This window comes from Neophocaena asiaeorientalis, unplaced genomic scaffold (assembly GCF_003031525.2).
Source record: "Neophocaena asiaeorientalis asiaeorientalis breed wild unplaced genomic scaffold, Neophocaena_asiaeorientalis_V1.1 scaffold345, whole genome shotgun sequence".
NCBI lineage: Eukaryota > Metazoa > Chordata > Mammalia > Artiodactyla > Phocoenidae > Neophocaena > Neophocaena asiaeorientalis.
Window position 1 is genome coordinate 3,707,477 of NW_020175181.1, and position 17,360 is coordinate 3,724,836.

General features: G+C 43.4%; 1 protein-coding gene across 5 annotated transcripts in view; it reads left to right on the forward strand.

The window, feature by feature from the left end:
- ITSN2 (intersectin 2) overlaps positions 1-17,360 on the forward strand; it is a 156,560-nt gene that overhangs the window by 120,737 nt on the left and 18,463 nt on the right. For all 5 annotated transcript variants that reach the window (XM_024764421.1, XM_024764422.1, XM_024764419.1 and 2 more), the window contains exons 29-30: positions 14,028-14,149; positions 16,845-16,951. In XM_024764421.1, coding sequence (XP_024620189.1) covers positions 14,028-14,149; positions 16,845-16,951 — 229 coding nt within the window. The remainder of the gene's footprint in view (positions 1-14,027; positions 14,150-16,844; positions 16,952-17,360) is intronic.

Genomic DNA, 17,360 nt, shown 5'->3' on the forward strand with positions numbered 1-17,360 from the left:
TCCTCTAAAACTTTATCCTAAGGAATCATTTTAAAATAATACAACTATTAAAACAATGTATCCGCTATTTTAGTGTTTTAAAATATAATATGAATACTGATAGCTTAAAATAAAGGAACTGGGGGGAGGAAAAGTAGAGAAAGAAATGCCAATTTCAGTCCAAAGCTTTATTTGCCAAGTTTTCTTAGGATGAATTTTACCAGGTTATAAGTTCTTGTAAATAGAATCTATAATGGAAATACTGAGAGACTTCTGCCTGAAGTGGCATTATTGGATGCTGCTGTGATGCTACTGTAATGTAATAAATTATTAAATTGTTGCAAAGTGCTGTTTTTTTGCCTTAAATTTTTATTTTGTGCGTCTTGAAAATTATAGTATTAAAGGTCTTGAGATTGTGCAAATGCTGGAAACGCTTGGCATGAGGTCATCCGTTTTTATTTTTACAAAATTGTAATATAACTATGCAAGTGTGTTTATTAAAAGGACACAAACTACATTACTTGTATTGTGTATTTCTTTTGAAGCATCCTTTAAAACTAATTGTTTATGTGTAGTCTTGGTTGAATTTCTTTGGAATGTCTCTTTTTCTGTAACATAGTCTCTGGGTCCAGACCAGCAAATTGTTTTATAGTAGGGGGAGAAAAGAAAATTTTAAGTGGTAAAGATTGAGATAGTTTGATCCAAGATAAGCATATGTATCTCAAAAGCAAAAGAAATTTTGATTTGAAAGTAAAAGAAAATATAATCTAGGATAATAATAGACTACTATGTTATTTATAATTTTTATTCCGACTTTTTCTCCAAAAAGATTGGAAGGAGTTTACAATACTCACTGCAAGTGTAGACTAAGATATTTATACTACAAAGTAAGAGTCTATATGCAGTGAAAGAAACTGAAGTGGTTGCTTGGGGGGTACCAGAGTTAAGCAGAGTTTTACAGTTAAATAATCAAGTTGGTGGTTTCACCTTGAATGAAAAAAAACATGGATCAAAATCCAACCCATCCATCAATGTCTGACATGAACAATCTCTTTCCAAAATCTTTCCTCATCTCTGGAAAGTCATTCAACTAACATATGTTGAGTATTTGCATAAGCAAATGCAGAGTACTAGGTGCTGAGAATATGAAAATGAGTGCCAGGTGGTCCTGGCCTCAGGTAGTGCCTAACTCTGTGAGGGGATCAGGCACGTACGCAGATAAGTATAAAACAGCCTGCTGAGCACACTGATATTAGCTATTACTGGGCACCAAGAGAGTACAGAGGAGGAATACCTAACTCAACCGTAGATTGGTGAATTAGAGAGGACTTCCTGGAGGAGGCAACCGCCAGAGTCATAAGATAAGTAGGAGTAAAAGCCAGATTGGAGGGTGGGATGGTGGGGAGTGTGATGGAGACCAGCAGCCAGGCGGAGGAGGAGAGGTGCGTTTATAAGAAGTTCATTATTGCTGGAGTGGAAGTGGAAAGCCAGGGACACTGAATGCTGACGCTTGAGAGCAGATGGAGGGCTAAACCAGAGATTCCTAGCTTGGCTGCTCAATGGAATCACCTGGGGACCTTTAACAAGCTATTGATGCCTGAGTCCCGATTTAAATGGCCTGTGGTGGGGCCTGGGTGTGGGGATTTTTAAGAACTCCTCAGGTGATTCTGATATGAAGCCAAGGTGGAGAAAAAGTCATGAAACTGAGTTAAGACTTGTTTCTGAGGGAACCTTGGCAGGAGTTGGGGATTGATGGGATGCGTGGTCAGGTGGAAGGTCAGTTTGACTCCCAGGTTTGTATCTTGGTGACAGGTCGGAATCATGGTGCCACCAGCTACATTAAAAAATCGGAGTTGTGGGTAGATGAGTTTAGTTTTGACTGCACAGTACCTGTGGGACATCCAGATAGAATTGTCCAGCAGGTAGTGAGATATAATTAAGATATACAGCATCGGATATACATCAGCTGGTGGCATGAATGCCTATTGATAGTTTTTGAGCCACTGAAAGTAAATGAGATGATTCAGGGAGAAAATAAGACCTTTGAGGGTATCAGCAGTTAAGGGTTGGGTAGTGAAAGGAACCCATGAAGACGAAACAAAGGTTCTGGGAAAATAAAGAGATTGTTGTGCTAATATTGCTACCATTTTTGTAAAATAATGAAGTTCTCGCTATATAACTGTTGCTCATACCAGTAAAAAGAAAAGAGGAAAAGTGCTCTTTATTTTTTTAAGATTTATTTATTTATTTATTTTTGGCTGTGTCAGGTCTTAGCTGCGGCATGCGGAATATTCGTTGAGGCATGCGGGACCTTTCGTTGTGGCGTGCAGGCTTCTCTCTAGTTGTGGGGTGCAGGGTTTTTTTCTCTCTAGTTGTGGTGTGCAGGCTCCAGGACGCGTGGGCTCCAGAGCACAATGGCTCTGTCGTTCACGGTACACAGGCTCTCTAGTTGAGGTGCACGAGCTCAGTAGTTGTGGCACATGGGCTTAGGTGCCCCGTGGCATGTGAGATCTTAGTTCCCTGACCAGGGGTCGAACCCTCATCCCCTGCATTGTAAGGTGGATTCTTTACCACTGGACCACCAGGGAAGTCCCAGTGCTCTTTATTGAGTACTTATTAGTCTAGGCACCTTTCTGAGGCCCTCAAATGTATTACCTCATTACTATTTTCCTTTTACAGGCATGGAAATGAAAACCCAGAGAAGTTAAATAACTTGTTCAAGGTTACACAGATTGTCAGTGGTAGAGCTGGGTTCAAACCCAAGTGGTCCGACTCCAGAGTCCTTGCTCTTAACCTCTACACTAGGGTGCTAATATTGCCACCATTTTCATAATAAGGAAGTTCCTGCAGTACAGCCACCACTTGAACCAATGAAAAGGCAAGAAGAGAAATCAGAAAAGATGAGGAGGCAAGGACTGAATTTAACAGACAAGGAGAAGAATCTCTAAGAATAACATCTAGAAGGATAAAGCTGAACATAATGACTTTTTTGGTAACAGCTCTATTAAGATATAATTTACATTCCATACAGTTCCCCCAACCATACCAATTCAGTGGTATATTCACAGAGTTATGCAACCATTACCACAGTCAATTATAGGACATTTCCATCACCTCAAAAGGAAACCCAGAACCCACTGGTTATCACCCTCGCATCTTCCTGTGTACCCTGCCTGCCCTGCAGCCACAGCTAATCTGTGTTCTGGCTTCATATATTTGCCTACTCTGGACATATGTAAATGGAACCATAAAGTGTGTGGGGGTTTTGTGATTGGCTTATTTCACTTAGCATAATCTTTTCAAGGTACATAATGCTATAGCACATATCAGTATTGCATTGCTTTTTATGGCCAAATAATATTCTATTGTTTAGATATACCACATTTTATTTATCCATATGTTAATTGATGGCCATTTGGGTTTTTACTATTTGGCTATTATGAATAATGCTGCTGTGTACATTTGCGTACAAGTTTTTGCATGGACAGACATCATCATCTTTCTTGGGTATATACCTAGGAGTGAAATTGCTGGGTCAAATGGTTTGACTTTTGGAGGAACTGCCAGACTGTTTTGCAAAGTGGCTGTACCATTTTATATTCTCACCAGCAGTGTACAAGGGTTCCTGTTTCTCCACATTTTCACTGACACTTGTTATTATTTGGCGTTTTATTAAAGCCTTCCTTGTAGGTATGAAGTGACCTCTCATGGTTTTGAATTGCATCTTCTCCATGACTAATGATGTTGAGCATCTTTTCATGTGCTCGTTGGCCATGTGTATGTCTTCTTTGGAGAAATGTGTGTTCAGATCCTTTGCCCATTATTTATTTATTTATCTATCTATTTATTTATTTATTTTTGGCTGCATTGGGTCTTCGTTGCTGTGCACGGGCTTTCTCTAGTTGCGGCGAGTGGGGGCTACCCGTTGCAGTGTACAGGCTTCTCATTGTGGTGGCTTCTCTTGTTGCAGAGAATGGGCTCTAGGCATGCGGGCTTTAGTAGTTGTGGCTCGCGGGCTCTAGAGCACAGGCTCAGTAGTTGTGGCGCATGGGCTTATTTGCTCCACGGCATGTGGGATCTTCCCGGACCAGGGCTCGAACCCATGTCCCCTGCATTGGCAGGTGGATTCTTAACCACTGCACCACCAGGGAAGTCCCCTTTGCCCATTTTTAAATTAAGTAAATTATCTTCATAATCACTTTTAAAACTTTATTTTAAACGAGAACAACAAATCATGAAAGATGTGCTTAAGAGAAATGTCTTAATGCTGTTGTCAAAGGCAGAATCACTTAGAGTGATAAAATCAAAGAGTGATAAAATGAGTGTAATGGGAAGTGTAGCGGGAGGGCTGCTTTGGATCGTGACTCTATGAGCTCACCCCTAGGAGCCTTAGCCTCACCTGCATAACGAAGATAGTAATACCTGTATTACAGATGAGACTTCAGAGATTTATGAAACACCAGTTCAGTGTCTAACACATAGATACTAGAAATTACAGTTAGCATTTACCAAGCATTTGCTGTGTCCTAAGTGATGGACTAAACATGTTGGGTGTGTGTCTGGGTTAGTAAGTGATGGAGTTAAAGCCTGAGTCAGCATCTGACCCCAAAGCTGGTGCTCTTAGCCACTTCTCACTAACTTGGAGTTGCTGTTACTTCAGATCACAAAATCAGAACAATCATCATTAAATTCCAAGATACAGGTGAGAAGAGAGTAAAGAGAATTAACTAATTCATTCTTTAAATGAATCCAGGCTGGTCAAGTTACATTTCAAGGTACTGGGAGGACCTGCTACTGGGATCCCTGTGTCACCAGTGGTCATCTGTTAACCACCACGAAATCAGAGTCAGGCAGTGCTGTAGAGTTAGTGTGTCCTAGACTCAGCAGTTTGGGCATAGTATTATGTAGTCATAAACAAGTTGGAAAATATGGGTTGTATAATCATACATTGGGTAAAGTAGAGGTGTAGCAGTCTGCTTAGTAATACCAAGAAAAAAACATATGTGCATATGAAACCCCTGTTGCCCCAGGTCAGTACTGTGGTAATTGGCATATTGATACAGAGCACTGAAGGGTACAGTCTGTTTGAAATTAGCTGTTAGATACAAGTTGTTAATTGCATATGCAACCAAGTAGAAGGGTATGTAAAGGGACCAATTATGTTCCGTAGACACAAAAAAGAGTTAAAGGCGAATAAGGGCCCTGTTGGTTTTCAGTGCTTTGGGCTCTTTGGCATTCCAGGTATTTATACTAAAACCTTTTTTCCTCTAGAATTCAGTTCAACAAGCATAAGACCAGGTTAGGTTTGTACACACTGTCGTCAGAGTTTCCCCTCAAATAGGATTGCAGTGTAAGCATCGTTTAAAGTGGCCTGGCACTTCAAAGTGCAAGACTTGAATCAGGAGACCTAGATTTAGGTATTTAGTAGCTCTGAATTCTACAGTAAGTTACTTAACCACCAAAGCCTCAGATTCTCCATGTATTTATACAGTAGGAGTCAAAGTTATATTTGTTAATCAGACAGTTGATCACAGGTTGTAAATTGTGACACACATGTTGGTTATTCGTATTGTTAAAACGAAGTTCTGTGCTGGGTGAACATGAAGAAACTGCTGTTTCATGACATCTCTTCGTAATATTCTATATTCTGAATAGCACATTAATAGTTGAGTCAGTGATACAGGGTCAAGTCTGGCAGACTAGAAGGTGATGCAAAAATCAGCTTGAACTAATTGCTTTCTGAGGCCAAAATCTGCACTTTTGTCTACTGTTGCGGGGGGGGTCTTTGCTGTCTTTAGGCTTATAACATTTTACCGTAGATTCAAAAATAAAAATAAAAAATTGTTTTTTTGGTAAATGCAAATCCACTTGCATTTATCAACAGAGCTGCTTTTGTAAGTTCTAGAATGTGTCTGTTTTCTGATAGTCAAATATTTTGCTTTCTGATGGTCTGCAGCAGTAGAATCACACAAACAGCCCAATTTTATACCACAAATAGCCCTTTTTGTGCTTAAACAAGCAACCTAACACCTGATGACAGAACGTAACAGGCATAAAAAAAGACAGAAAAACTTGTTCAAGAATTATTTAAATTTCCAAAAACGAAACCACAAATATGTATGGCTTCATGGTGCCACCTGGTACACAGTTTGCACTCAGTAAATATTTGCCAAGTGGATAAAAGGCTATTCTCTTACGAAACAAGATACCCAGTAATTTCCAGCGCCCTGATAAAACTTGAATATTAAAGGCAGCCTTCAGAAAATGCATGCAGTTGAGTCGTCTGGATTACTGTTAAAATCTCATCTTTTCACTGAGCTTAAACACAGTGAGACTGAAAACCATTATGTGATACTCTGGCTCTTAATTTTGGGCACACAGAGAATAGCATTGTTCAGAGGCGTTGGTCTCCTCAGAATGGGCAAGGACTATTCTGGGACTTTATGACATAATCTGAACAAGCCCTCTTTGTAGCAGTCATCACAAATTGCCTTTTGTCCTTCACTTTTTGGAGTCTTCGCAGATCTTTCTCCTCCTTTCTAAGCTCTCTCGTTTGCTTGCTTGCACTGTAATTTAGAACGGTGGTTCCCAGCTGTAGTGGGACACAGTTTTCATAACCATTATACATTATGCATGTTTTGTCTCTCAGTCTCCACATCCTAAACACAAGTGTCGGGGGTCTTGTGGCCCAGCCTACCGCTAATTATTCCTCTGGGAACTTTGACCTGGTAGTAGCCATGATCTCTCATTTTTCCTACTTTCCCATTCTTCCTGTCTGCCAGAAAGAACTTCCCAGGAAGTTTTCATCATTCTCTCTGACTGCTTATAGTTAATATCAATGTACTATCTCAGAGTGTATCTTCATATCACATTCTGTAAATACTTGTTGAAAACCTATTATGTGTCAGGCATGGGGGACATAGCAGATTATAAAATGGACAAAAATTCCTGCCCTCTTGGAGCTGACATTTGAGTAGAGTAAGACAGAAAACAAACAAAACAAATAAGTATGTAGTATCTTAGAAAAATAAAGCAGGTGAGGGAAAGGGAGTACTTGGTGGGGAGAGGTGGATCCAGAGGGATTTCAATTTTAAACAGGTTACTCAGATAAAGCTTCTCTGAAATGGTGACATGTGAGCCAAGACTTGAAAGATGCGATGACTATCTGGAGGAAGCCATGTGGATACCTGGAAGATCATGCTAGGCAGAGGGAACAGCACATGCAAAGAGCATGCCCGTAATGCTTGAGGAACATTGAGGCCGGTGTGGCTGGAACAAGGGAGGAGCAAGAGGATGAGGAAATGAGGACAGGGAGGTATCTGCGGAGATGGGGGAAGCCGTTTAGGTTCTTGTGGGCTGATTGTAAGAAATTTGGCTTTTGCTCAGAGTGAGAAGGACCCATTGAAGGGTTTTGATCAAAGGAGTGACATGATCTGCTGTGTTTTAATAGGATAGCTCTGGCTTGCTAGATTAATCTGGAGGTTGGGGGGCAGGGGTCGGAGCAAAGAGACCTGTTAGGAGGTTCGTTCAGCAATCCAGGCAAAAGATGGCAGTGGCTTGGATCAGAATGACAGTGGTGGATGAGGTAAGAAGTGGTCAGATTATGGACCACTATTATCTATTTTGAAGATAGAGCCACAGGTGGGTTGAATGTGAGGTGTAAGAAGAAGGAAAGTGTCAATCCACCTGTTGTGTTAGCTTCAGGTGTACAGTAAAGTGAATCAGTTATACGTATACATATATCCACTTTTTCTTAAAATTCTTTTCTCATATAGGCCATTACAGAGTATTGAGTAGAGTTCCCTGTGCTATACAGCAGGTTCTTATTGTTATCTGTTTTATATATAGTAGCGTGTATATGTCAATCCCAATCTCCCAATTTATCAGGGAGGTAAGTCTATCAGTTTTTCATTTCACACTTTGAGGCTCTCCCATTAGTTGCAAATAAGAGTTATTATATTTCCATGAGGTTTTGTGATGGCATCTTATACAGATCCTTGGAAGCCTAGTTTGTCTGTTGCTAATGAATCCTCCCCCACTGCTCTTTTATATTTTGCATTCGTATAGTTTTTTGCAGCCCTTTACTTTTTTTCTTTTAGGTCTTTACTTATTTATTTATTTGGCTGCGTTGGGTCTTAGTTGAGGCACATGGGATCTTTGTTGCAGCACACGGGATCTTTTTTTTTTGTTGCAGCATGTGGGCTCTTCACTGCGGTGCATGGGCTTCTTCCTAGTCGTGGTGTGGGGGCCCTAGAGCACGCGGGCTCACTACTTGCGCTTCACGGGCTTTCTAGTTGTGGAATGCAGGCTCCAGAGTGCACAGGCTCAGGAGTTGCAGCACGTGGGCTCTCTAGTTGTGGCACTCAGGCTCTAGAGCACACAGGCTTAGTTCCCCTATGACATGTGGGAACTCAGTTCCCTGACCAGGGATTGAACCCACATCCCCTGCATTGGAAGATGGACTCTTAAGCACTGAATCACCAGGGAAGTCCACAGCCCTTTACTTCTAACATTTCTGTAACTTTACGTTTCTGGTGTCTTGTAAATAGCATCTAGCTGAATTCTTTTGTCCAATCTAGAGTCTCTCTTTTAACTGACAGATTTAGCCACTTACATTTATTAGAACTATTTTATACTTTTATTTATATCTATCTTATTTGACATTTTATATTTACCATGCATTTTCTTTGCTTCTTTTTTAAAAATTAACATTGAATTTATCCCACCAACTTATTTATTATTGTGATTTTTACTGTCAATAATTTTTTTTCACATAATTACTGGTATTTTTGCTCACCATTCCTTTTTCTTACTTTTTTTTCTACCACTCCTTACATCTCTGTTTTTCCTTTTCAAAGTACATTTTTTTTAATGGTTCCTTTAGTCAAATCTGCTAGTGGTAAATGCTGTCAAACTTTGCCTGAAAATGCCTTTATTTCTCCCTCTTCCATGAACAATAGTGTAATTAGAATTCTAGTTTGACAGTTATTTTTTCTCAACACTCCCTATTGTTGGGTTGAGTTGTGTGCAGCCAGTCTGGATTGCTGTTCCTGTATAGTTATTCTGCTCTTTCTTTCTTACTATTTCAACAAATTTTTTCTTCCTTGGTGTTTTACAGTCTAGGTATGTGTTTATTTTTATTTTTTTCCCTAATCAGGAATCATTTTCCTCCTGAATCTGTGGAGTTACATCTTTCGTCAACTCTAGAAAATTCTCAACCATTATAATCTCAGTTATTACCCCTTCCCTTTCTTTCTGTTCTCCCCTCCTAGACTCCCATTAGATGTATGTTGGGCCTTGTCATTCCATCCTCTGTATCTTTTAGCTTTCATTTTATGTTTTCCATCTTTTTGTCTTTCTGAGCTGCATTCTAAGTAATTTCTTCAGCTCTGTTTTCAGATTTACTAATTGTTTCCTCCAATGTGTTTGATCTGCTGCCTCATCTATTATTATTTCCTTGATAATATTTACCTTTTTATTTGTTTCTGTTTCAGATCTTCCTGTTGGGTTTTTAGACTCTAATTAGGGTTTCAAATCCTTCATATATGTCTCAAGCTATTTTAAACATATATATTTTACATCTCCTTTTGCTCTAATCCTCAGTTTTTTATGAATGGTGGATTGTTCCTTGTTTTTTGTAATTTTTTACTTTGAACTCATCTTTAGCGAGACTTAGTTTTTCTCTGTAAATCCTGTGGAACCAAGGTTGTGAGAGTGACCCTCCAGACCAGTTGTACATTTTCTTTGGCCAAGCACCCTGAAGTTATCACCAGCCAGGGACCAATTTTTGTGTTAATTCATCAGTTGCGGAATTCTTGAACTCCAAATTTATGTGAGATGCAGCCCCAGCATTTCTGTTCTTTACCCAGCAGGGACTAAATGCTTTCTTGGCATCTCACCATTCTGGCAGGAGGACTCTTTCCCTAGTCCACCCTGTAGTCTTCAGTCTCCTCTCATTAGCCAAGCCCAGGCAGAAGTCAACTAAGAAAAGAGCTTACAAAAGTAGCCTTAGAGGTTGGCCTCCTTGCAGTATGGAGCAGAGCAGGGGAAAGGTGAGAAATGGGTCTGGGGACAACACAATAGTCTTCTACTCAACAAATATTTCCTGACCTCGGTGGTCAAAACATTGCTAAGTGTGATATTATGGACTGTGTTAGACACAGTCCCTAACCTCCACTGGGAGAGAGGGACATAGTAACTATATACAGAAGAACTACAATACACATTACATTGTGGGAAGTATTTAAAATATAGATGCAAGCCAGTACCATGAAAACACGAAGGAGAGGCAGTCTGGGGACGGGGATGGATAAGGTTTCCCCAGAGTAGGATCATGTGAGCTGCACCCTGAAGGGGTAGTGAGATGGCTTCTGTGCAGAGAAGGGCCATGGACAGAGGCAACAACAGGAGTGGAAACAGCCAGGCCATGGACAGTTTGTACAGCACATCATGAGGACCGAGCCCAGGCCAGGGTGGGTAGAAGGTGGACTGCATGGTCAGAGGCAGGCTGCTGCTGCATTACGGAGACTCTGGAGCCCTGTGCTCCCCCCGAGCTAGGACTTCATTCTGCAAAAAACAGAAGTCATTGAACATTCTGTCAGGAAAAGAACATGATAAAAAATGTAGAGGCTGGCTTGAGCTGTTCAATATAAATGCAATGTAAGTCACAAATACAAGCCCATATGTAATTTAAAATTTTCCAGCAGCTACATTTTAAAAAGTAAAAAGAAACGGAATTAATTTTAATAATTACTTTTACTTAACCCAGCATTATCCAAAATATTATCATTTCAAGGTGTAATCGGTATAATAATTTTTGTACTGATGCATTATTTTACATTCTAGGATGTTTCTACTGGGTCTTTGGAATCCAGTGTATATTTTACACTTACAGCTCTTCTCTGTTCGGACTGGCCGTGGTTCAGGTGCTCAGTAGTCACATGTCGCTAATGGCTGCTGTATTGGACAGTGCAGGTGTAGAGGATGGCAGAGGGGTGTATTCTATCCACAAACCCTAATTCCTCAGTTCTCAAAAGATTCACTCTCCCCTCAAAACAGAGGGTTCTATGGTCAAATAAGTGTTGGGAACTCTGGGTTCACTCAAATGTTTCTTTAGAGCAGGGTTTCTCAGAGCATAGTATGCGATGTGCCTTGTGACCCTGGCAGAGAAATGCAAAGCCAGATTCGTTTGACCTTGCAGGTCAGGAATGCCAGGAACACATTATAGTATTTGCTGGATTGGGGGGACCAGAGAGCCTGGAGGCAGGCAGAGGCAGAAATGCAGAAGGAAACACCAGGAAGAAGAGAGTGACAGAGGCTGAGGGAGAGATTCGAGTGTTGGAAGCAGCAGCTCATCATGGGTGTCAGGGCTCTGGGCAGGTGCAGGAGGACGCCAGCTCCCAAGGGGGTTTCCTGCATTTGGCGATGCTCAAGGTCATCATTACCTTCACAAGAGCAGTGTCAGTGGAGTGGTGGGAGAGAAACCAGAGTACCTTAAGTCGGAGAAGTGACAGAGAGAGCTGTGGGCGGGGGGAATGAGTGTCAGACCCCTCTACTGTCAGACATTTGGCAGTGAGACTAGAGACAGGTGTTTGTGGAGGGAGCAGGGTTGCAGGAAGGGTGCTTGTTTGTTTTACATATTGTGGTAGGAGGGACACATAACCATGTTCATGGACTAGAGGGACCAGTGAAGACTGAAGATGGAAGTGTGAAGGGCAGGGAAGGGTCCTGCAGGAGAGGGCGGGTTAGGGATGCTGGCTTTAGAAGAAGTAGGATCCCCTCACCCCCTGACACGGGAAGGAAGTACAGGGATGAGTGAGCAGGAAGATGGGGCTGGAAGTAGAAGGGGCATCATGCCTTTATTTTTTTTCCCTTGATGTCAGAGGTGAGAGCATCTGAAAGTGGGGATAGGGGTCAGGTTGGAAACTTGGAGAATAAAAATTTAAGAAGCATTGTAATGAAATGCAGAGGTGTCAGCTAGGGTTGGAGTACAAGGATTGTCCCACATTCATCCTGATTAAGCTAATGTCATGTACGTCCCAGCCTTAGAAACGATAAACTACCTGAGACTTTTCCTATTATCCCAAGATACTGAATAGATAGGCCAGTACTTGTGGGTTTTAACATCAATCATTGATTCCCAAAGTGTGATACCCCAGTGGTGCACAACACAATGGCCCACAAAATAGTGCCCAGGAGCACTCGAATTCTTTTAATAGTTATGTTTATGGTAGTTACTATTAGAAGAAACATAACCATCACATCAAACCCATGATTTCATAGACATTTAGCTCAAACATGAAAAAAAATATGACATAGATAATAGTAGAGATACTATGTGGATGTGGCAGAATGTGAAGGACCGAGATTTGTAAACCACTAGCAAAGAGCTAGGGCAACCTTAGAGACTGCTGCGATTGCCCCACCAGTGTCAGCTGGATGGCCACGTGATCAGCAACATTCCCCATCAGGCGTCGGCCTTGGCATCCAGCCGCCTGGCTGCACACCGCCGGGTCAGGCAGGGGCCTGTGTCAGCCTTGCTCATCCCTAGCTCTCGCTCACTCCTGCAGGTCTCCTTGGCAGAACAGGATGGAACACAGTCCCCAGAAAAGCTGGATGAGTCTGGACATGAGTGGCACTGCGATTTCATCTTGGTAGCACCGAACGTGACTTTTGCCTTATCCAATTTTTGTTTGACTGTGGGAGTAATTTTTTTTAAAGCTGTCGGCAGCATGTGCAGAAAATAGAACAGTTGTCTTCGTGAGGATTCTCTGAAAGCCCAAATCTATACAAAATACATAAAAAATCAAAAACAGTCACGAAGAGGAGCCCCCACTTAAAAGGCCAGTCTGATCCTGGCGTTTTCCGCCTCTGTGGCTCTGCGCCTTTGTCCCCATGCAGGGCGTCTGCCTCGGTCCGAACACTGCGGGCTGCAGAGGCCCCGCAGGGCCAGCCCTGCTCCTGTGTCCTCTGCTCCCCAGACCTTCGTGTTACCTCCCCATCTCTCCCGCTTCAGACGTGCACTGCTACCGCCTCATGTTGTCCCTTGCTGGGCACCTACCTGCTTTTTCTTTTTGCCTGAGGAAGGGCTTTCTGAGGCGTTTCCCCTCCCACTGGGCCTTCGGCAGGCCCTCAGCTTCTTATTGCATGACTCTGGGTTAACGTCACTTCCCAGTGTGACAGTGAGCTCAGCTCCCATGTGCCTGTACATTGATCCGAAGTGACTATGGTACTTCTCACTCTGATGCCACGCGAGATGGCTGGGGACTGCCCTCAAAGCCCCCATGGCTGCAGTGTACCCCAAACCACCAGTTCTTTGTTCCAGTGGGTTAAGACCGTGCTCTTGCTGGGAACTGCTGGGCCCTGGAGACTTCAGGTTTCCTAACTGAGCACTTAACTTTGAGAAATCTAGAGAAGTGTTTCTCAAACATTTTTTAAACAGTGGCTCACAGTAAGAAATACATTTTACATCCTCAAATACATACCTAACTAAAAATTTTCACAGTACAATACTGACAGATCCTGTGCACGTGGTAGTTTCTAGTTATTTATTTTGTTTTGTTTTTGTTTTAAAAAATCGATAGAATGGCCCACCAATAGCTCATGACCTGCAGTTTGGAAAACACTGGTCTCCAGCACTTGATTCACTTAATCATTACGGTGCTTTGAAAATGTCTCAGGATGGTGAGAATAGCATAGATTCTTCACAAGGCTCCCTCCGCACAGTTCTGGTTTCTTTGAGGCCATTTCTGCAAATCCTTCATTCTGTCATTACTTATTTGGAAAAGAAATTGGGACCATACCGAGCATTGCAGGTGTTGCAACCAGTTACAGGTATTGCTCATTTGCGGCTCTGGAGCTCTGGAGTGGCCGGTGGTTAATCCCGCTTCCGCAGGTGTGCGCTGTTCGCCCAAGTCCCAGGGCCCTTTGGCAGGCCACGTGGTTCTTTCCCGGCAACATTTGCAAACCCCGTGTATCTGACGGTTCATGTCTGTTTTCTCCGAGGAAGATAAAATAATATTTTGAAACTCTAGCCTGCTTTTCCACAGGGTGTGCAGATCTCCAAACCCTGGACACCATGCAGCCAGTGGAGAGGAAAAGGCAGGGCTACATCCATGAGCTGATGGAGACTGAGGAGCGGTACGTGGATGACCTTCAGCTCGTCGTGGAGGTGAGGGTGCCGCGGGCGCTGCCGGCTGCTCAGGGGGTGGGGCCTCGTAGCAAGGTATCACCTTTGACAAAAGAATTCTCAGGCAGTGACGGGAGCGCTCACACCCTCAGAATGCTTCCTCTGACCCTTGGAGAGGCCTTGAAGATCTCAAGTCGGCCCTTCCTCCAGATTAGGTAATTCAGAGTGAAGAGAGAGAGAAAAGGCACTCAGTGCCTCAGTCGGATGTGGTAGAGGCCCCATCAGGAAGGACCAGGGTACGGAGTAGGTGGGAAGGCTCTCCAGCAAATGTATCTGCCTCAGACTTTTCTCTGACGGACGACGTCTGCACCACTCTTCTGGCACCTGATGCTTTCATAAAGTTTAATGATTTCCAGAGGAATTGTGAGGCAGTGGGGGTGTTCACCTAACCTTTATGTCAGTTTGGAAAACCAAACAGTGTACTGTAAAGTAGCTCCCAAATCTCATATATTTACTGTGTTGTGACTATTAATGTTGCCAGCGACCCCGAAGCAGACAACGGCCGTTAGAGTGGCACTTTTAAATGGTTCGCATTTGAGCAAAGTAAGATTTTATACTTTTATTATGCTTTTGTTTCCATGGCTTTCAGTTCCCACAAAAATTTGTCAAGGCCCTCAGATGAGACCAGTTTAAAAAAAAAACTTAAAGAGAACAGGTGTCCCCACTCAGGCCCAGCAGGTGCACTGTTTACGTGGTCGTGACCTTGAGAACACACGGTGCAGAAGCTGAGTCCTCCATCTGCCCCACCAAGGCCTGCACCCGATTCATTCTCTCCCCTGAATTCGGGCTGGGATCTCAGACATGGCACACTTGATCCTCTCAGACGTTCACTGTCCTGCACTTCTCGGTTGATAACGTCTATCTTCCCCCAGGCTGTGAGCTCCTGAGTGCAGAGACTGTGTGTCCTTCGTCCTACACCCCAAACGTAGCCTGGCCCTTTACAGGCCTTCCCAACAGGACTGAATTTATGTGTGGCTAGGTGTGTTTATGTCTGTCTGCACTTCTCTCACCAGGATGGATGGCCTGTAAGAAAAGCCCATCCTTTTGATTAACCCCTACAAGTGTCAGCCCTGCTGCCGGTCAGATTCCAGTCCTAAGTGGTTGTAAATGGGTGTGGAGAACCGCTCTGACTAGCACAGAAGGTGAATGGGGGCCAGGTGCTTTCCCCATCTCAGGCCAGCCTCTTAACCACGTGGGCTTGGTTATTCTCAGCGCACCTCACAAGACACTCTGAGGGGTGAGGCATCAAGTTGGGGTCAGGGGGTCAGGGAAAAAAGCACTGCCCACAGGCAAGGGCTTCTCATTACCGTTGCCATGGAGGGCCCCAGAGGACCCAGCCATCTCACCCTCTGCTTACCTCACTGAGGCTGGCGCAAAGCAGGCAGATAGAACAAATAAACAGTAACATAAATTAATCAGCGAGTGAAAGAACCGACATCAGACGCTTTCCCTGTCCTTCAGGAGCAACCTCAGAGCAGGTCGACCTTGTTTCCAGGGCTCTCTCTCACAGGAGTGTCCAGACATCTTCAGTCTGATTCTGGAACCGTAGAGGTTTAGAGACGTTAGTTCATAGCACTTTTATCTGAGTTCTCTGAATCCAGGTTCAATTCAATGCAGTAAGTAAACATTAATTTAGAACAGTTTCAATGGAGGGTAATGTCATGTGTATTTTGGAGAGATTTCACTTGAGAAGAGTTGTCTCAGATGACTTCACCATTTCCTTAAGGCTTTTAAAGTCATTCCCTAGTTGTTTAGTGGAAACTTAGAATCAAAAAGTTGTTTTAGTTCTGGCTCCTCCACGTTCTAGCTTTGTGACCTTGAGCAAATTACTCTCTCAGCTTTTATTTCTTCGTGGGTCAATTGGGAATAATAATACCTGACTCAGCATGACCTACATCATCTATGAAGTTAATTGAGAAACCCACACACACACGTGTGCATGTATGCACACACAAGCATATGCATGTATGTGCATATCAGAACTTTGTGAAACCTTAAGTGCTACAGATTACCAAAGTGTTATCATTTAACCCCTGAAATCCACATGTGCTTGGTGGCCAGTCTTGAGGATAGGATATGGCATCACTCTTTCTTCTGGTGCACTTCTCACAAACTGCTTCCAGACCCCTGAGGTGCTCAGCCTGACAACGGCCATGCTTCCTCAGTTCTGCAGGCTCTTCCAGTGTGTGGGTGCTTTATGCCCGTGGTTTATTTAACCTGTATAACACCCTGAGGAGGTAGGTATGAGAATCTCCTCTTCTTGATGAGACTGCTGGATTCAGTCCTTAAAATCAGCCCTGATAGGAGACGAAATAGCAAAAAGGGAAATTTTGCAATTTAAAAGTCACAATATGTTTATTTAAAAGTGCCATGATCTTCCTAGTTTTAGTGTATGAAGATAATGTTTTGTTTTTTGCAGTACGCGGGCCTCTCACTGCTGTGGCCTCTCCCATTGCGGAGCACAGGCTCCGGACGCACAGGCTCAGCGGCCATGGCTCACGGGCCCAGCCACTCCGCGGCATGTGGGATCCTCCTGGACCGGGGCACAAACCCGTGTCCCCCGCATCAGCAGGCGGACTCTCAACCACTGGGCCACCCGAAGATAATGTGTTATTTAGACCACACAGCCTGTGTACTGCACTTGAGCTGACTTCTTTCCCTTGTGTTCTGAATTTAGGTTTTTCAGAAACGAATGGCAGAACCAGGTTTTCTCACTGAAGGAGAAACGGCCTTGATCTTTGTTAACTGGAAGGAGCTCATCATGTCGAACACGAAGCTGCTGAAGTGAGTCGTGAGCATCACCTGTTGTTGCAGCAGACGTCCCCAGCCCCAGGGCTGAGCCTCATACCTAACTCTCTGCAGCCAGGGCTGCTTAGCAAAGAACTTTCACTGTCTTCTGTTCCCTCGGGCTTTTTTTTTTTTTTAATATAAATTTATTCATTTTATTTTTGGCTGCGTTGGGTCTTGGTTGCTGCGCACGGGCTTTCTCTAGTTGCGGTGAGCAGGGGCTGCTCTTCATGGCGGTGCGCGGGCTTCTCATTGCAGTGGCTTCTCCTGCTGCAGAGCCTGGGCTCTAGGCGCGCAGGCTTCAGTAGTTGCGGTGCACGGGCTTAATAGTTGTGGCTCACAGGCTCTAGAGCACAGGCTCAGTAGTTGTGGCGCATGGGCTTATTTGCTCTGCGGCATGTGGGAT